The sequence below is a fragment of the Homalodisca vitripennis genome, chromosome 2 (genome assembly GCF_021130785.1).
Source record: "Homalodisca vitripennis isolate AUS2020 chromosome 2, UT_GWSS_2.1, whole genome shotgun sequence".
In the NCBI taxonomy this organism is placed as follows: Eukaryota; Metazoa; Arthropoda; class Insecta; order Hemiptera; family Cicadellidae; genus Homalodisca; species Homalodisca vitripennis.
The window spans coordinates 163,977,059-163,999,420 of NC_060208.1; the positions used below are offsets into that span (position 1 = coordinate 163,977,059).

Sequence of the window (22,362 nt, forward strand, 5' to 3'; positions counted from 1 at the left end):
AAGCAAAATGTCAAATAACGATTCATGTCTGGGTGTGGTCGGTATAATCCCAAAGTACCGATAATCACGTCTCTCTCCTAAATATAAATTGTTACTGTATATAGTACTACTGTTACAAAGTATATTTAAAATCAGTCTGGACCTTATGTATAATCAGTTATGTTATGTACAATCATAAGTATAACCAATGCGTCCAAAAATTTCTGTTCTTTTTTATGAGTTCGATGCAATTTCTTTTTTTTAAACAGCAAAAATATAGGTATAACTATTTATTTGTAATATTTGATAAAAGCTATTTTGGTCTTAAACTATTTATATGAGTTTCTTTTGCTTTCATACGATTAAGTCAGTATTTTTTCTCTAATTGTTAGCTCTAGGCAAATAGGCTTCAGGAAATCTCATGCCGCCTCAATGTATTATTATTGCTTCTTAACGTAAGAGTCTTGTAAGGATCGAGAATAACTTCTCGCTAAGGGTCCATCAGGCTCCTTGGATGAAGCACCAGTCAGTATTGTTTTGGTGTACTTTGACTTTACATCTATAATCCATTATCTAATACACGCGACCTGAGTCTTGATCATAACATATGTTTTTGACAGTACCTTTAGTTGGTTAATCTGTGTTTTGTTTGAACAGTTGAGAGTCTGTCGTCTGTCAGCTGCGAAGCAAGTTCAGTGTTACGGTATAATTTTAGTCACGTGAAATTAATTATCGCTAAACAAGTTTAGTAATGTTTATTTTACTGTCTTAATTGTTTTATAATAATAATGATAAATTATAATTATCATAATCTGTCTCAAACATTTATACCCTCAAGGGTGCGTGTCCATTTCCCGTTATGATCGTTATTTAAAGATCGTTATATGTAGACTTCTCTAAGCTAGGCTCCATTATAATATTTTAGTTGCGTTTACTGTTTATATAATATTATTAAGGTAGTCTTCGACCAAAATGAGCAATGAATCAGAAGAAACCCTAAGCAATGAAAGTTGCCAGGAAGAATGTCAAGCTTCTTCACTCCCTATTGAGGTAAGACTTAGTCTTGTTAGTCATCAGAAAAGCTTGTAAAATTCAATACTAGGTAATCATGTTGTTTAGGAAATCTGTACGTTTGAACAGGAATAATTTAATCATAGTCATTAGTTGTATGAATGATACCTTAACCCTCAAACTGGTGGTATCTGCTCCTGTATTGGCACCCTTTTTTAGCCATTTGCAAGAATTTTAAACTGTTATATTCCTCTAAAAATTCTTCAAATATAAGTTACAACTTATTATACATAATTTTTTTAGAATATTCCAAATAATAATTATAAATTAGACATATATTTGTTAATATTTTCTAATTTTCAAAGATTTCTGTGTTCGAATGTGCTTGATATGAATTTTAAAACATATTTTATAACTTATCATATACTATGTATGAAAGATTTATAAATAATTCAAAATGTACAGAAGAACAACGATTTTATCCTTACCACAATTTATATAGTTTTAGTGTCTTTACTTAAAAAAAAATGTTTACTTTGTTAGCAATTTTTGAACTTTATAACAAAATTCACTAGTAACATTTTATTTTCAGCATTTTTGTACAATTGCTTACAACACTGAAATTCAACCTATATATGACTTATTATGTATAATTGTTTTCAGGAAAACTAAAGGAATAACAATACTTGCTTTTTAGTTGCTTATATGTTCCTGTAGTTCTTTTATTCACAAAACATTTAACCTTGAAGAGCCTGATAAGGATGCCGGTTCCAATTCAGCTAATAGTTCTCTCAAATCAATTGATTTTTTCCTAAAATTACGTGTGACTTCATCAGCCCTCATTACTAATAACTAAACAAAACATAAAATAAAAATAAATCAATAAGACGGACACCAAAACACAACAGCAGATGTAACTAATAAGACATTTGGCCTGGTCAGCTAGTAACAATCAAAACAGTTGCTTGCACAAGATGTTTCTTCTAACTCTTCTAACCATACAAAGAGGAATAAAGTTTGATTTATTGAGTAATAATATACCTCAATTGTTAGCTCGATTATTCTTCCATCAATTGATATTCAGTTTTAAAACAAAATAAAAAATGCTCAAATAATAACCGATTTCAGACACATCTGCTTACTACGGCCAGTACACGAGTGGCCTAACTGCTGTATATACAGCTGTTGCCAGTTAGTTGGTTAATGGTGGGCATATTTGTTAGACAGGACAGCTGTTAACTTTTGTGTAGTTGTGAGCCTAGCCTGTTCTATCATTTGGAATTTTTGTCATCAATTTATGTTATTAATCTCACTCATGAAGAGTTATGTATATACAGTTTTAAACTGAATGTAAGTGTTTACCCAATAACAGTTAAGAGAATACTAATTCTATTAAATATTTAAGTTCATCATTTATTTTACTTAATTTAAGTAAATATTAAGCTTAGTTAAAGAAATTGAAACAATATTATTTTTACACAAACAATTACATAGAAGTGGTTTTAGTGCAGAACATCAAATAAGAGTAGCTGTCTGTATAAAATGTTTACATTTTTATGATGAAGTAAATTTTGGAAGAGAAAAGAAAATTCACGTAACACTTACTAATTGATTAATAATGCTTATTATGTACCACTAATAATGTAATACGAATCTCCAAATAATAGAAATACAATTATATTTGTATAAAAGTTTGATAAGCTATTAGGTTATATGCAAAACTTTCTCAGTAAGCCATTGTTAGTTTTTAAATTATACAGTTATCTTATTTATTATTTGCAGTAATATAATTGCTCATTGTGATAGAACAAGAGACTTGAGCTAAGTTTAGGGAAAAGAATTACAAAATGACATGTCAATTACATGGTACCCTTTTTGTTAAGTGGTTTCCAGAGACTTGCCAAAATGAAACAAACATTCATTTTTTTAATTGCTTTAGAATCTCTTCTAATTGAATTAGAAGGCTAGGAGTGGTATCATTTTTATGAGCCGTCTCCAGTAATATATATAACATAATATGAGTAATAATTTTTAAATGTGTTGCAATAGCTATACTTATTGAAAATATTCAAAAAATTCCAATGAATGTTTATAGTAATTTACTGTTGTAAATCACTTAGTAAAATATAAACATGGGATAATGATGGGTTCATTCTAACAAAATTTAATCTCAACATGATTTTTCACAAGTAAGTAGTCTTTTTTTACTGAATAATAATACTTATATATATATAAAAAAAGCGTTATTCCAAAAAGTATATAATTTATTGTAATAAAAATATAAATTTGAATAAAATAAATTAGCGCTGAATATTTAATAAGTTAAAAATAATTTATTTTTCAGAAAATTCTGCTGGTAAAAAAAATAATAAAAACTAATTTCTCAATTTTTACTTCCATTTTGAAAGAGTTTTAGACATAAAATCCAAGTAGCCCTTTTCTGCTACAGTAAATGGGATAGATCCTTGTAATAGATTTGGGGTTTCATTAACAGGAATATTCTTTGAAAGCCGTTTTGAAGAAATGTTGTCGCTCTTACTAAACATCTTGCATTAAAATATTTTGAATTACATGAAATAAAGTATCCTTGTAAATTAAACAAATTTCAATTAACATTACTTTTTGGACTGTAAATTTCTATCGGCTTTAAGAAAATCCATAAGGTAGATAGTCACTGATTTAGGTGTTATAATAGTTTTGGAATGACGGGGTTTTTTTGTTTGTACATGTAAGAAGGTCTAACACTTTTGTTTCATATTTGACTCTACCTTCAAACCCTCCTTAAATTCATCACATATTTATTTTTTTGAACCAAATATTTCTCTTGAAACAATGAAAATGTAGTTTCACTACTTTCTAAAACAAGTATACAAATATAATTACGTGAAATTATTGTTTTCAACCATTTAATTATATCCGACTTTTAACACTTGACTAAGGAGCAGCTCAATGTATGGTAAGACAAGTGCCATCAGACACCAATACAGTACTTTCAGTTTTGGTAGCGAACATGTTTGGTTAGTATTAGAATGTAAACAAATTTATAATATTACAATCACCTATTTATGAGATAATACAAAAATCAATATTATCATTTTATTTTATTTACTTTTTGATGTTAGATAGCAATAGATCTATTTTAATTCAATATTTAATGTTTATTGTTTTCATAGCCATATATGGAACTGCAGCAGATATATATTAATAACATAATAATCAACAGTAAGTGTTTTAGAAACAACTAAATAACAACCATTCAAACAAAACTAATATCAATGATAATGCACTTTATGACAAATTAATTAATAATACAATAAATTAGAAATGAGCTATATCAAAATAAGTTGAAGTCACTACACTTCATTAAAGTACAAAATGCAGGAAAGGTGTGAATGAGTATATAAAGTTGGCAAAGATTTTCCAGCTCAAAGACTTTGTTCCTACCTTGCAGCATCCTTGGAATTTGACTGTTTCTTGCGATCTTGTCTGAATGAATGGGGTTAACACATGACAATGAGAACCTTGCTTTTTGCCCCCACTAAGATTGCCAACTTCACAAAATGGTTGTTTATTGATACATTTCAGTTTTGTTCCAACTATTTTTTTAACTGTTTCCTGTAGTATACAGTTACACTAACTTATATATATATATATATATATATATATATATATATATATATATATATATATATATATATATATATATTAAATAGACTTCTTGATATAAATTTCTTTTAATATTTCGGCACTTGCTGTTCTCAAAAAGGATTAACAAAAAATAATAAAATAGTACATCAAACAAACAAAATTAACATAAATAAATAGAAATTTACACACATATTACACATTAGTTGTTACTAATTAATGTTAATGAAAAACACCATTTATTGCATAAAATAATAATTTTTTTTGTTGGCAAAAATGTATACTATCCCTCGTATATACTTTTTTGGATTTATAAAAAAGGACCATAAAATTAAACTAGTGTTTGTTTTATTTCTCAGGAAATTTAAATAGATTATTGAAGTTATATATTATTTAAAATATTAACATTATATGTAAACAACATTTAAACATTATATAATATATGAATTGACACTCATATAATTTTTGCTAATTTTTGCTTTTATATTTTCACTCACTGAAGATTTTTCTTTTCAATGTTTACTCATGACAACTAAACTGCCTTCACAGATGATAAAACATAATGACAATAGCAAGGTTTGTAGGTTTTGCTTGCAGCTGATTTGTTTACACCTTGCTATATTGAATCTGGTGGAACTTGGAAATCTCACTAGCCAACTACATTAAAATAATAGACATCCCAGTATAAAGAGTGTTGGACATTTAAGCCAGATGGCAAGTGTCCAATAGTATTAGAATCTGGAATTCAATTAATTTTACCATGCATTGTCATACTCATTGTCATGAGTCTGTTGTATAGAGAGAAAGTAAATTTATTAAAAGAACATATTATAATTTCAATATTTAGTTGCATATAGCAAGAATAATTTTAAATGGTTTTGTGTCGATTATCTGGTGAGTTATATAATTAATTGTTTTTATATTTTGTGAGTATACTGTACTTTTTCTCCCTGACACTTCAATAATTGAACACATTGTTAAATTTGATAAACAATCTTAGTTGAATTTCTATTTTAGATAACTCTTATCACATGTTTATATAATATGGTTTTTCAACCTTACAAGTTCTTAACAGGTCAAATTAAAAATTATTTTTTTAAATAATGGGATACATTATGTATGTTTTTAAGAATTACCACTTTATTGTAACAAATTCATGTATAAGTTATCATTTACATCCAAATTGTATATAGTTATATGTAGATAATTTTGCATTTAGCGTTTTTTTTTTCTGAAATGTGGAGAACATGAAGAATATATAAGTTACTCTCTTATTTTAATATTACGCCTTTTCTCCATTAAAGATTGATTCATTTTTATATTTTTAGATATTGGGAAGTTATTACTTAAATCAGAATAATAAAAAAACATTAGGCCTAATGTAAACGTGTATATCTTATACAATAATACATCCTTTAATACTTTTTGATAGATTTTATTTTGTACAATGTACATTTAGAATTCAATGAATTCATCATCAGGCACTGATGAATCTTACATGATGTACCTGATGGTGAATTCATTGAATTCGAAATGTACATTGTATAAAATAAAATCTATCAAAAAGTGTTAAAAGTTATAATTATATTAAACACTTTTCGAGGCTACATCTCTAATATACAACTTTATACAGGGTGTAACTGAAATACACCGACAAACTTCAGGAGGTTGTTCCTGAGGTCAAAACAAACCAAAAAGTTCCTATAAATGTATGTCCTAAAATGCATCGTTTTCCGTCTGTCCGTCTGTTTGTGTTTATTACATTAAATTTTTTTTCTAAACAACCATTAAAGGTACAAAGTTAAACTTTTCAACATATGCTAATCTAGTAAAGATTGTCAATTTAAAAAAAAATTGAAAATTTTTACTCAACAAAATTCAAAATGGCGGCTAGTTAAAATCTTTGATGGTGAATTTCTCAAAAACTACTTCCTGTATAAAAAAATTTACTAGAATATAAAAAAATACAAATTTATTTATAAAACGAACGGTACCTCATTTTTTGAAATCGCTCAAGAAATAAAAAAAGAAATAAAAATGCCATAACTTTTTTATTTCTTGAGCGATTTCAAGAAATGAGGTACCGTTCGTTTTATAAATAAATTTATATTTTTTTATATTCTAGTAAATTTTTTATACAGGAAGTAGTTTTTGAGAAATTCACCATCAAAGATTTTAACTAGCCGCCATTTTGAATTTTGTTGAGTAAAAATTTTCAATTTTTTAAAAATTGACAATCTTTACTAGATTAGCATATGTTGAAAAGTTTAACTTTGTACCTTTAATGGTTGTTTAGAAAAAAATTTAATGTAATAAACACAAACAGACGGACAGACGGAAAACGATGCATTTTAGGACATACATTTATAGGAACTTTTTGGTTCGTTTTGACCTCAGGAACAACCTCCTGAAGTTTGTCGGTGTATTTCAGTTACACCCTGTATATATATATATAATGTTTTTAGGTACGGTTTTGTATTTTAATTGTAATTTTTGATAATATAAACACCTTACTCATGAAATGGACAATTATTTTTATAAATAGGCAAATTAGGATCACATAGCTTTTTACTACAACTAACCTTCTTCTTACTCTACATTAACGTTATATTTCTTAATTGATGTATTATATAAACCACTGTAGGTATAACAGTATTGTTCTTCTATAGTAAAAGATAATACACAGTGTTCTGAAACCAAACAGATAATTTATCACAAGATATGAATTAATCCTATTTTCTTTATTCCTTTGCCAGTGCCACATCAACAGTACTTAAGCCAAGTCTGACTTGGCTAATTGTTTCAAATAAATATCTTGTAGTGTTCACTGCTAAACAAGAATGGCTGACAATTGAAGTGATGATGATGTAGAGGTGTTTCATAATAAACTTAAATCAGAGCAAGTACTTCTTGTTGTTTCAATGGCATAGAATTGGAATATATATGAAATATATTTTGAAAATTCAGGCTTCTGTGTTATGTAAATCGAAATTTATAAAATGTTTGATTGAATGTAGTGTATGGTTGGATGTGCTTGTACTGCTTACATTAAGTTCCATTTTGTGCTGAAAATTTAAAACACTGTTTTCAAAATGGAGAAAAATTATAATTTTGTATGTAAAATTGAAAAAAATAAGGGACAAAAATTTGAATTTTTGGTAAAAATCAGTTAGTTGCAAAATGAAGAGAGGAATTATATCTTCATGTCTGGGATTGTAAAATTATAGATCACTCTGTACTATATACTAGCAAGATGAGTTTATCATATCAGAAACAAAACTCAAGTATTAAACAAAATTAAATCAGGTTTATTTTAAAGTATGTATTGTAATTGGTTATTAAAACTTATTATTTTTGTAATTGGATTGTTGTATATATTTCACTATTCATTAAAATAAATGCTTGATCAAACAGATAATTTTATAAGAATATGTAACCAATCTCATTATATAATTTAAAAAGAATAAACATTACAGATTGCTTGTATTGAAATACAATATACTATTCACCCAACAGTATTTTTATTTTTGGTATTAAACGTAAAAAATTTAATTAATAACTTCTAATAAGAGCATTTTTCTGACTGTATGAGAGTGTGTCATAACAATTACTTTTAAGATATTTCAGAATTACTTCATTCATTCAGGAACCATTGAAAATATTTTGTGTTTTGAATTTCTATGCTACTGAAACTTATATGATTGTCTTTAATGATCTGCTATCTACTTGTATTTTCATTCCTTTTTATTTTTTATCTGTAAGCTATGAGCTCCACCCTTAGACAGCCACTGCAGACTGGGATAATCTGTTGTAATTTTTTAAAGTCAGAAGCCCTTTAAACAGAAAAAGTATAACTTAAAAAAAAAAAATCACTCAATGTGGAATCATAGGTTTTTAATTAGATATTAGATATTTTATAACCAATACCAAATAAAAATGGTTAAAAACAAACATGTGAACTCTTTTTACTGTCTATAACCTACATGAGTTATAGCTTCAGAGAGTAACGTGTTTTTTAGTGATGTATGACTTTAAAAAAGTATGCTTTTAATGAAAAATAAATAATCAAAGAAAATTACATTTTTTAACAAAAGTTTTCTCAAAAAGTTATCATTAAATTACTTCCAGTCTTTATTAGTATAAATATTAAAAATAATTCATATCCTTATATTAATACGTGACAGATGGTACCTCCTACTGGAAACAAGAGGCAGTGAAGACAATTGTTTATTTTCCCATGCTTACTTTCTTATTAATTTTTTCATTCAATAGGAAATCTTCTGAAAAAAATCAGTTGATGTTTGACTAACTGTGTCTCCTGATTTAAATTATTTGCAAATACAACTTTGTCTTATAAAATAACAACATGAAAAATGTAACATGAATGTATTATAAATGAGTAATTGTATTTATAAATTCAAATGTTTATACAAGGGAATACTGCTGAATTAGGTGTAAGAGAAAACAGCATTTCAGTTATTTAGAAAACAAAGTGAGTAAACAAATAGATGTTAAGGTCTTGTGAAGAAATTAATGAAAAGTGATGAGTTCCCAAGCTGCTGATACTGTTAATCATAATAATACTACAGAATTTTGAAAATTGCGCTAAACTACCTTGGATGCCACCTCTTGCATGTTAAACTGTTTTCCTTTGTGCCAATGTGTCTCATTAATATAAAGTGCTCCTGAATTCCACTTCAGATGCCTATAACTTCTTGAGTAATGATTAAAAAGATTTCTTTCTATTTTTCTTGTCTTTAAAAAAGGTATTTTAAAGAGATGTGAGCAAAATGCTGTTTTATATATACATTCCAACCGAAAACTGATTGCACCACCCCGATTGAGAATTTTACTTGAAAAATGTTAGATTCTCTATCTAACTAAAGGAACATTAATTTGAGAATTATAGTAAAAGTAATAGTATATGTTTGTAACAATTCAGAAGTAAATTATTACCCTATATAGATGGTAGGGTTCAATTAGAGGGATTCACTTTTAAAGTAATGATTTTCTCCCATAAAAGTTGAATTTGACACAAACTCTGTATTTATATATCTCATTTTTAAGATTTTTAAGAAATCAATATGCAAGTTATAAAAAATACCATGCATATGAGTATGCACTTTCAACAGTTTCATTTACAGTTTAAAATTTAATTCTAATTCAGCAGTTTGTATGACATGACTATTGTTACTTACACTGCATATGAAATAAACAAAAACACACATTTGAAATACATTTTTGTAGGTGTTGAACAGAATTAGACTTGACAGAAATGGAGTACTCCTCTGAACCAAGGTGATAATAAAACTATTCAATACGTATCAACAAGTTTGGACTGTTTATATTTTATATTAGAAAGGCTGAGCACTTATCGATGATTTTGTTCCAGGTTGTAATATATCTGATGGAATTCTTATCTTACTCTGATCGTATAGCAGCAAGTCATGTTTGTCGACATTGGTACGAGGCGTCTCTCCACCCAAAGTTTATCAATCAGGAAAAAGTTGTACTAAAAAAATCCGCGTCAGAAGCTTTGCCCATTTTTAAAAATGCTTCTAGACCCTATTTTCATTTCATGTTTATCGATCTAGAGATTAGCAATAAAATGAAAGAGTTCTGTCTAAAAATAGCCCCTGATCTGAAGTCTTTCTACCTCGAAAACTGTGATGTGTATGAGAAAATGCTGGTGGAGATTCTGTCAGAGTGTACCAGTTTGGAGGCTCTAGTCTTGGAGAACTGCAGAGAGCTGTTCATGCCTGGTTGTCTACTTGACTCTCCTGAAGATGTGGCAGTACTGTGTAAGTCACTGCAACACCTGAGGGAGATCAGTTTAAGTTCTAACCGTTACCTGTCGGATGCCATATTCAACAGACTAATGTCCGCAATGCCCAACTTGAATACCATTTCTCTGGAGGGCTGCCAAATATCGTACCATGCAGGCCTGGTTAAAAAGTATTACCCGGATAGTTTAACTGAAAGCAATGCTGATTACGCATCGGAAACCGTTCTGACATTTTGGAATTTATTTAAGTATATTCAAAAACGAGCTAAATTCATAAAAAATATAAATTTAAGCAGAACTTTGGTGGATAGTAAATGCTTGTCTGTTATGTCAGAAGTGGTGGAACTTCAGTTAGAAGGTTTATATTTAGTTATGTGTGAACAGTTGAATAACGTAGCTATTCGGTCACTCGCTCAACACCAGAAGTCACTAACTGCCCTGGACCTGAGCTGCTGTGCCAGAATCACTGACCAAGCCCTGCAGTTCATCTGCAATGACCTCCATGGCCTGCGCAAGTTAGCAGTGAGAAATTGCCGTGCGATCACTGATTTGGGTGTAGTTCACTTGAAAAATTTGACGAATCTGGTGGAGCTGGATATTTCTCAATGCGAACAAGTGACGGCAATTGGTATTCAAGAAGGATTGTGCTCCAAGGAGAACCGGAAGTTGAGGAAACTATCCATGGAGGGTTTGAACACGATAACAAGCACCACAGTGATCTCACTAGCTGAGAATCTACCACTACTTACCCACCTGAACCTGAGCTACTGCTTCAATGCTGTGACAGACAGCTCCATCCAGGCAATATTCCAGCATCAGTTGAGGTTAAGGTCACTTCGCCTGGCTTGCTGTGATGCTGTAACCGATGCAGGACTGACGGGCATGGGCATGGGAGCTACAGTCGACAACACCGTGATAGATGCCGTGGTAAACTCGATGGTACTGTCTCAGCCACGGCCCAACATCTCGCTTAGGAGTCGGGCAGAGGAGGAGATTGTTAGGGATGCCTACAGGAAGAAGGTAGTACAACAGATGTGCGAAGCTCAACTCACTCAAGGCTCTAGTGTTGGATACTCATTGGCCCGACTAAAAGGTATGTCTTTCATTCTAGTATTAGTAGGTAATACCTCTTATATGTATATATTTTAGACCTATAGAATCTTGGATTCTAATTAACTATTTTCAAACAGTAAATTTTGTACAGCCAGAATGTGAAATGCATGTTTTGTGTGCCAAAAATATTTGAAAAAATCTGGTTATAAAATTTGAAAGACTAGAAAGTAGTATGAAATTCATAAGGAAATTAACAATGTGAAAAGATTATTACGTGACTTATTTTTGGAATGCCATATTTTTTTTGAGGGAAACCAGGACACCATACTTAGAGATCCAGGACTAATGTCCCAGAAAAATGTAAAAATTAAAATTCTTTAAAGTAAATTGTGCTTTAATTTAAACTTACAAATAAAAGAAGTACTGTTTTGTTTTTACAGCTAAACAAACGTTTATATTACAGTGAAGTCAAATGTTTTTATGAGTTATTTTTCACAAGTGGTACTCTAAGACCGAATTGAGTTCAAGAATGATGCAATAAGGAACATTTTAAGGAATTTAATTTTTGTTTGACACTGAGACAGTTGACTTGTTTGAAGATTGTTTATTGTGTATTGTACATTAAGTTTATTGTATTACTTTTACTTTCTAAGCAAGTCATACTTTTCTGAAGACTTGACAGTGCAAAAGTTCAGGTTGTGTTTTCAAATTCATAGGAAGAAAATAGAATAAGATAATATTCAGGCAATTGCCATCGTTATATGGTACAACAAATATAATACTAAATTTCAATGATTGAAATCTACTCTTCTTTTGGTGTCAAATAAGTCGTAACATATAAAAAAATCTAAAATTAAAAAGTGCAGCAATGGACTGCCACTTAAATCTTCACGTGGTACCTGACTGATGCATGTACCACGTCTAGACTGGAGAGAATGAACCTTAGTAATGTCACTGCACAGAAATCACAACACAAACAAAACATCATCACACATGCACAAGCGGTGGACATTTTTCAATGCTATTTAAAAAAAGTATAATAGTGTCAAATATCCTAAACCTTATTATATTTTCAAATCATTCATATCAATAATAAACTTTAAACAAAGAACAATCTTGTTTTATTTTAGTGACAAATCAAGATTTTTGTACTGTTTCTACTAACTGTTGATTAAAACATGTTCTACATTAAAATCGTGTGCCTATTGAATCAATTATTGGCACTTTATAAAAAATGAGACTATTAAAACAACCGGTTTTAACACTTGATATACCTTTTGCTCACATGGAGTTTCTCCCCATTTATTTTCTTCTTAATTTTTCATCTACTTCCATCAGAACTTTATTTTTCACACAGATATATCGGTCAAAAGCTCACTATGTGGCATTGAAATCATTTCAGTGTTGAAATAAGCTAAAACGATTTCTACTTTTCTAAACCTCAAGAATTTAATAGTTTGGCAAAGTTAGGCAACTGTTGAATTAATGCACTCCAATTGATCAAATAATCATAATCACTATGCAAAACTTTCTTGCAGTCCTCAGTAAACTTTTCTTTATCAGTATCTATATAGCTATTACAGCTTAGTTTTTATAGGTGCCAGTGAAAACACTATTTATTTTTTGGGAATATTTTATTTTTGAATTTTTTCCACTTCTACATCAACAGAAGGTACGTTATATGAATAAAAAATATTAAGGTGTAAAATATTTGTTGGATAACAGGTATCTTTGAAATATTTACTCAAAATTTCTTATTAAAAAAATGTTTTTACCTTAAAGTTTTACATTTTTACAAAATTATATTCATGTTATAACCACAACATGACAAACACCTTTTATGAAAAAGGTTAACTTCGGTTTGATCTATAAATCTCTGGTTGGCTACATCTGAAGTTTCATACTTATTTTACTGATAATTTCTTTGTCTCTTTTTAAATACAGCTCAAGTGAAAGAAATATTTTGTGGTTACTACTACCCTCTGCAGGAACTCCAAAATGTGCACTATTTTACAAAAATATGTACTTAGTGATTGTGTGGAAAGCAATTGCTTTAGTACAGTTTGAAGATTATTTTACCACTATATTATAGCTCGAATACAAGAATGGATATAGTAGAATATTCTAAAGATCTAAAAGATTGGTGGTGTTTAACAGAAGTATTTCGCTTTAACCTCTTCAGCAGCTATACACATTTCTATCAGAAAAGATATTAGTCATTTTTGTTGAGGAGATAGCTCCTTTCATGGTATTAAAATGTTCATTGACTTATTATCCTCTGATATATCAGTTCTATTACCATGACTAACAAACATGTAGCAATTTAGAATAAACAATATACTTGTCCATCATTTCTTCTCCTTTTTAGGAAGTCCATTTATTTGAATATTCTTTAACCCTAGAACTGGCAATCAACATTTTAATGCGGATCTGAATCAATTTATGGGTAGCAATCGACATTATAGTCGATCTGACACGTATGTATTTTGACAGTTCATAAATCAACACTACCATCACTGTATATATACCATTTCTAACAGAAAGAATTGTGATTTCAATGGTGAAATGAAATTTGTTTTGCTGTTTTGGGAACAGTGATGTCATAAAGCTTGCCAGAAAGCCCTCTTCATCTAACCATTTTTAAAATTAGTGATATAGCTTATTATGTTCTGTTATAACTTGTTATTGCTTTGTTTTAGACTATACTATGCTAAATTTTGAAAGTATTTAGTGCCACTTTTCAAAAACATTGAAATTAAATATATATATTAACAGAAACAGGTTATTTTCTTCAATAAATAAAAAAAACCATGGTAAAATTGGTTCAAAACATTTATGAATTTTCATGTATCTAAATACACTTCTTTATATAAATATCACTTTACACACACACACGCACACATATACCCAGACGCACGTGCACGCACGCACACACACACACACTCACATATATATATTTAATGTAGTACATTTTTTGCATGTTTTTATACCATAATTATCTTTTCATTTCCAGAAAAAAATAATGTATTTCACATATAGGTTTATGATAAAAATGAATTTTTTGTTACATAACACTATATAAACTTGTATAAATACATACAAGTTTGTTTGCTATTAGTTAAATAACCCTGACAGTTTTGCATTAATATCAAAATGTTCTTTATGTACAAAGGAGAGTATTATTTTCAATACTTGACATAACAGATATATTAAAAGTAATATTAATGTCAAATAAGTATTAGATTGATTATAGAAAGAACCATATTGTCCTAAATCATCTGTGTTGTTAAAGAATTTTTATTTTTATCCATCAGGTAAAAAAAGAAAATATGACAACTTGGTGAAAGCACAGTATAATAATAGTCCCACTAAGACATACTAGTCAAACCTAGGTTACATAATCAAACCATCCTGGGATATTTGTACACTTTTGTGTATTTTTATTATTTAGCTAGTGATAAAAATATTATGATAATTATATATTATATAGAAATATACATTATATATAATATCATAAAACAAACGATTCTTGTATATATATATATATAATATATATATAGTCTGAATTTCGGAAACAGCTCCAACAATTTTCATGACATTAGTATGCAGGGGGTTTTGTGGGCAATAAATCGATCTAGATAGGTTTCATTTTTAGAAAACGTTGTTTTATCTGTGTTTTCAAGCAATGAAAAACTGCTACAAAGTCAATATTTATTTATGTTTTATTTCCTTGTTTACATTCTATAGTAAATAAAATCTGGTAAATGGCATCTGACATATCATAACAAGAGTGTTAAGCCAATCCTCACAGCTGCCATTTCATTCATCAGAGATGCCAAAAAATTAAAATTAAAATTGTTGTATAAATTAACGAAGGTTGAAAACGAAAGTAAATTTTGATTGTAGTATAAGTTGATAAATAATTTCACTCCTTTTAAAATTAAATCTATCATCTATTTCATATACTTCGTCCCACACGTACTACTAAAGTCAAATGCCTGCAAACCTTAGCTAACATTATACAAGCAGAAAAGTCTCACAATTTAGATGTTTCGACGTCTACAAGATTTACGGCAGCGTGCGTCACAGGGTGTAGCTACTGAAAATGTTGAGCAACGAGAGTGACGTCTGCAAGATATGCGGCAGCGTGCAGCACAACGTGTAGCTACAAAAAATGACGAGCAATGAGAATACCGATTAGAAGAACAAAAACGTTGTAATTATTTACTGACACATAAATGTGCCGTTATTGCAGCTGTGCAATATCACGCCTTAGGACCATTTGAAATTTTGTGTATCCATTGCGGTGCATTGCATTTTCCTGAGGAACGGGTTTCCAATCTCATAAATAGAAATTCTTTTGGCGACTGTTGTTTACATGGACAAATTGTAATGGAGCAACAACAATGTTCAAATGAATTAGTACGTCTTTTTTTAACCATCACCCATATTCAGAAGAGTTTCATTAAAAAATATAAGCATATCTTTTGCTCTAGCATCCTTTAAATGCAGACTATGACAGAACAATGAATAGCCATGGCATTTACAGTTTTATCGTTTGCGGACAAGTATATCATAAAATGAATCTCAAAACACGATTTACCAGAAATAATATTGAGCAAAGCTCGGTTTCTTGATATTATTATGATATAATATATGACAGTTGATTGTGCAATACTTTTATGTTGAGAGTGCCACTTGAAAGTACAATAATTGTACACTTGAAGTTATGATAATCTTTATACATTTGTAACTAATTCAATTTCTACTTTGGGTTTATCCAATATCACTTTAAAATTATTATATTAACTGACATTGATGAAGGATTATTATTTATTTATTATTTACTATTATTATTTATATTTGTGGTGGTTTGTTTTATTTTGAAATATAGCCGCTATTGACAATGAGTCTGTAAAACCAATACAACTTTAATCATATTACAATAGAAATGACAATAGACAATAAAAAATAATGATTGATTCATTAGCTCAAGTACAAATTTTACATTGAATAGGTACTTTTATATATTTATGATAACAATAAAATTATATTCATATGCTATTCTATTTCAAATAATTCCTATATTAAGCATCAGGTCAGTTTTGCTAGATATTTTTTTAGTTTTGTTCCCCTCCTAATATCATATGGGATTTTTACAAGAAAATTATTTTCTGCATATACAGTTCTTTTAGTATACTTACAAACAATTAGATTCAAAAAGTAACCTTTTGTTCTTATTTGTTCTTGTTTGTGAAGTTTATGATTTTTTTGTATTATTTAACTTATTGTATATTACAAATATAATTATTGTATCTAATATAGAGCCCATAAACCATTAACATACTTAATTCAAATTTAAAATATCTTTTACAAACTCATTAAAAATGTAATTTAATATCATTTTAATTAATTTAAACTTTATTTGTGGCACAATATAAACAAATTTCGTATGTAATATATGATTGATTGTGGGAGTAATTTATTGGTTTTAAATGTTTGGTACTCCACAGACTTGACATCTTCCTAATTGCACATAGTTAAAACTTAGTTTTATTTAAAAATAACTTTAATATGACTGATAAATGGTTATATAAAGTTAATCTAAAAATTTTATTTGGTCAATAACATCTATACTTTCAATATTACTTTCAATGTTTGGATTCATACTTTGGCTAGATTTTTTTTATGTAAATAAATAAATTTTGTTTTATTAGTCTGTACTTAAATAGTAATAATAAAGGAGTTGTTCTAAACTGACCAACTCTAATGTACCTCACATTTCTGTTACTTCCTCTGATGTACCTGATATTTTCAAATTTGAATTATCAGCGTAAATGCACATGATTCAAAATTTAGACATTTTCTAACATTTTTAAAATACCAAAGGAGGGGAAGAGGTCCTAAAATGAACCTTGATGCACTCTTTGAACTTATTTTAAATCCGATTTGACTTCAAATATTATAATTGTTGGCTGTAATATTATTTATGTGTACAAATTGTTACCTATTTGATTGATGAACATTAGTTAAACCATTTTAGTGTGTTATATTTTATACATATTCTTTCTAGTTTTGATAACAACAAAGAATGGTCAATACTGTCGAACAATTTTGATAAGTCCATAAAAACTCCTACTACTTCTCCCCACTCATCAATTAACTAAATAAAGCTCACGGCTGCTGTTGGTGTTGATTTGTTTCGTAAGTCTGTCTAGAATGCTTTTTAAAATATAGTTATTTTCTAAAATAAATTATCAATTTCTTGGATAAAACTTTTTTAAAGTTTTGAAATTGAAGGCAAGAGTGAAACTAGTCAGTAGCTTTACATATCTATGAACCCATTCTTTCATGAAATGTAATAACCTTTTGAGATTGTAAATTAATCTGGTAAAGAAACATCAATAAAGGAAGAATCGATAAAAATTGATAATACTTTGCTAAATCGCTGTTAACAACTTTTATTGATGATATTGGAATATAGTCATAGCCACAAGGATATTTATTAATTAGAGTCAATAACCTTTTGAATTTCTTCATTAGTTTGTGAAGTATCTGTTTATTCTGTGATTTATCAAATTTGGATTATCAATATTATCTGTAAGATTGAGATTAGTTATCAGGGTTTCTAATACCCTTATTCTAAGCTATATCTATAACATCACCGCTTCATCTCCAGTTCTGTTTTAAAACTTATTGTTTAGAGTTTTCCTCTTAGCCCCAACTTCTGAATATATTATAAAAATTGATTTTTATTGGAATATTTTTTCAAATGTGATTATTGAATAATTCTGAAATATATGACCCAGATCTGTGAATCGATTACACCAATTTTGAAGTAATAATTATTATAAGGTAGGAGTACACCACACCATATATTGCATTGAGGTTGCATGTGAAGTATTGTTATTAGTTTATTGTAATAAAGGCAGACAGAAGAGAAATTTTTACAGCCTATTGAGCGATAGCCTTTAATGACGTTCAGCTATGCACCATGTAGAACACATTCTTGTCTATGTAGAAATGAAGTTTCATTTACAATTTAAAATGTATAGATTTAATCTTTCTAGAGATATCTTTTTAAAGTATTCAAACGCTCAGCCAAATCCCATAGAGGGATATGCCTATCATCAAACACGACGTTGACTATGTAGAAATAAAGTTACATACAAAGATCGTAGCTCAATTAGTTCTTGAGATTTCCAGTGGAAAACACTTTTTACTACATAGAAAATAAATGTTACAGTATCACTGTTGCTATCAGCCACATAAAAAATTAATGAACATGATCCATATTAAAAATAAAGATGTAAAAATAATGTTATTGTCATTTCAAAAATCCGTATGTACATGAGCTCATGATTGAATCTAACCCCAGCACGGTTTGAAGGGCCAAAAAATCCAACAAAAAAGAAGGTATGTTATATTACATTGTTAAATGTGTTTCATTTTGTGCAAAACTGTGTTGTTTGTTATTCGGTGAAACAAAATTGTTTGTAAATTTATAGCAATTAACATTTTTCAGGTCTCCAAGAGCTTGACTTGAGGTCTTGTAACAAGATAACTGATGTCAGCTTGAAGTATTCCTTCCGTTTTCTGGAACTACAGCATCTTAACTTAAGTCAGTGCCAACAGGTAATTTTACCAAGCATGTTTGTGGTATTAAATGTGATATAAAATCGTAAAAGCGATATAAAAATTATCAAGTAGAAACCAAAAAGTTTTATGGCCATGATTACACTGAGAGATATCTAGACTTTGTGTTACACTCATTCCTACAGGCAGTGTTCTGCAAGATGTCACATCAGCACAACCTAATGTGACATCTAGTTGACAAAATATTGCTGTTGTTTAAGTACAATACATTTTTAACAAATTGAACGTTTACTCTCTTTCCTCAACACACCAAATTCTGTCAGAGGTGAGGGTGACACATCCTGGTAATGTAGCGATGATTTAAACACTAAACTACATTTAAATGTAATCAACCAAGACTAAATATTCAATTTGTAACTAAAGGTAAAATAAAAATAAAAAAGAATTTGGTGTGAAATAAAATGTATATTAAAACGTATGTGATTTCAGTCATATTGCAACTGTGTGGCTTACTCTCCCTAAGTAATTTTGTGATGTGTGAGAACTTTAAGTTAATTTCAATTTGAAAAAGGAGTAATTTTATACGATACTCCTCGGTTTATGTCAAGTGATTGCAGGAGGAGCATATTCAGAGATAACTATATCCTTCCCAAACTTTTGTAGCAGAAAATTACAACTGTCTGGATAAGCGTACATCGTTAATAACTTGTCAAATTGTACATTTTTAGTTTTAACTCAATTAAAAATTATTTTTATAATTTCAGAATATGCTTAATTTTACACAAATCACTTCAGCTGCTCAGTAATACAGTTTGTAAGTAAAAACGTAAGCATAATCAGTTCGAGAAATCTCTGGTAGTGAATGTGTTATGATCAGTATAACCAAGTAGAAATACTTTGTTTAAAATTTGTTATTGACGATGGAAGGTTTGAAAGTATAATGGAATTTCGGACATTTGCCAGTGTTATGTGTTACTAAAAAGTAATATAACATGTTTTTTTGTTACCTATAATGATGACAAATGTCTGAAATCCTATTATCCTTTAAAACTAGAGGTAGTTGTGAACAGTTTATTGATGATACAGCAGACCCCTATTATATAAATTTTATATTATATATAAAAATATATTAATATATTATTTATAAAATATATTAATATATTATATATATATATATAATATTAATATATTATATATAAAATATATTAATATATTATATATATATATAAAATATATTAATATATTATATAAAAAAATATATTAATATACAGGGTGGGCCATAAGTCAGTTGTCACTAGCAATCCTTAGACTTTGTTTTATATGGAGACCACTTTGAGCATCTTTTGTAGGTTCATTGAATACTACATGTTTTTCCTGTATTAATAAATTGTATTTGTACTACATAGTAAAATAAATAAATGCATTTGTATTTTCGCTTGTTTGGTATATTATTGCACCAAATGCATTTTTGACCAAATGCATATTATGGCCCACCCCGTATTATATATAAAATATATTAATATATTATATATAAAATATATTAATATTTTATATATATATATATTATATATATTATAATATATATATATATATATATATATAAAATATATTAATATATTATATATAAAATATTATATTATTTATTATATAAATAGCAGACCCTATTATATTGTAGGGACATAATCCCTCAATATAATATCAAGATTACCTTACTGTAGAGTTGCAAACACAGTTGTACATTCAGTAGTCTAATTAAAATACTATCTAAAAATAATAAGCCTAATTTTGGGATTTTCTAATACTACAATTAATTAACCTCAACAGTACTTTTGAGAGGACCAATTGTCTTGGTGCGAGTAGGAACCTCATGAACCCTTCTCTATCCCTCCCAACTATGAAGTATGTATGGGATAGTGGATTTGACCCCAAAATCCGGAATAAAAATCTGGATTAGTGGATTATATTTTTACTTTGATATTGTTATCCTGTTCACTAGAACCAGTTGTATACTATCAACATGTGCACTTTTAAGTTTTAGCATAAAATGTTATTCAGCTTTTCTAATTATTGTACAATTAAACACTATGACTTGAATAGCTATGGGTGTTCAAGAGGGCACAGGTAAGTTTCTTTATTTTATTATGAAAAGAGATATTTGTTGAGTATTGACATTTACATGGGTGCCCAGATAACGCATGTCGGCCTCCAGGCTATTGGTGAGAACAACCCCAGTATTGACACATTGAACCTGAGTGATTGCTACAATTTGACTGATGATGGCATCAAGGCGCTGACTATTACTCTGCACCGGCTCAGATATCTTGACATCAAGGTATACATCAGAATTATGTCCTGACATTTCCTTGCAATTGTACAGATAACATGCAGTAGATGTTTTGTTAAGCTATAGTATTTTTGTATATCTGTTCTTAAACAAAGTTTTATACATTTTTTATTTCTCGTTGCAAACTTTAGTCATTAAAATCACCCGTAGGATGATCTCTCTAATGAAAACTTAATCCAATACAGGTTACTAAATGTTTGGATTAATTGTATTTCCATTACGTTACGATAGTAACATAGTAACATATTTATTTCCTCGGTACCATGGGTTAGTAGACATTAAATTATGTATGTGGCAAATTTTGGTTAGTTAGTATAAAACATAAAGAACTCATATCGGTTTATTAAAGAGTTACCCATATTCGGAAGAGTTTCATAAAAAAAAACATGAACATCTTTTGCTCTACCATCCTTTAATGCAGAAGATGACAGAACAATAAATAGCCATGACATTTACAGTTTTATTGTTTGCGGACAAGTATATCATAAAATGAATCTCAAAACACGATTTACCAGAAAAAATATAACAATAGAATTTTGGAAGTTTCCTACTTCTTTACTAATCCATATGTAATGTTGTTACAATGTTATAATTCACTATCATTAAACAATTCTTACTCTATGTGATGGAGTGATATTAAGCTGTTAGTTCGGGTATGATTCCCTTCCCGCTTGCACTGGGTACATGCATATGCCAGTTGTAGTAGTCTGATGGATGGAACAGCAGATGCACATGGATCTGAATCTGAGTTGGTTGATGAGTATCATATAATTATGAATTACTTTAAATACAATTCAGGGCAAATTCTGATGAGGTTTGTCAGTGACATGTAATTTATATTTAAAATTAACTAAAATGTTCTCATAATTTTAAGTATTGATTAATTAGTTAGCCATGTCTGTGATTGTTGTAATATAACCATTGTGCCAGCATCATTCACCTCCGAAAT

The 22,362-nt window shown here is 28.9% G+C and overlaps 1 protein-coding gene across 2 annotated transcripts in view; it reads left to right on the forward strand.

Moving 5' to 3' along the window:
- The first annotated feature begins 633 nt into the window (after window positions 1-633).
- Window positions 634-22,362, forward strand: part of LOC124354981 (dynein regulatory complex subunit 6-like) — a 35,339-nt gene continuing 13,610 nt past the window's right edge. For both annotated transcript variants that reach the window (XR_006921728.1, XM_046805820.1), the window contains exons 1-4: window positions 634-1,029; window positions 10,028-11,513; window positions 18,999-19,108; window positions 21,258-21,401. Coding sequence is in view for 1 of the 2 variants with exons in the window: in XM_046805820.1 (XP_046661776.1) it covers window positions 952-1,029; window positions 10,028-11,513; window positions 18,999-19,108; window positions 21,258-21,401 (1,818 nt within the window). In the remaining variant the exon portion in view is untranslated. The remainder of the gene's footprint in view (window positions 1,030-10,027; window positions 11,514-18,998; window positions 19,109-21,257; window positions 21,402-22,362) is intronic.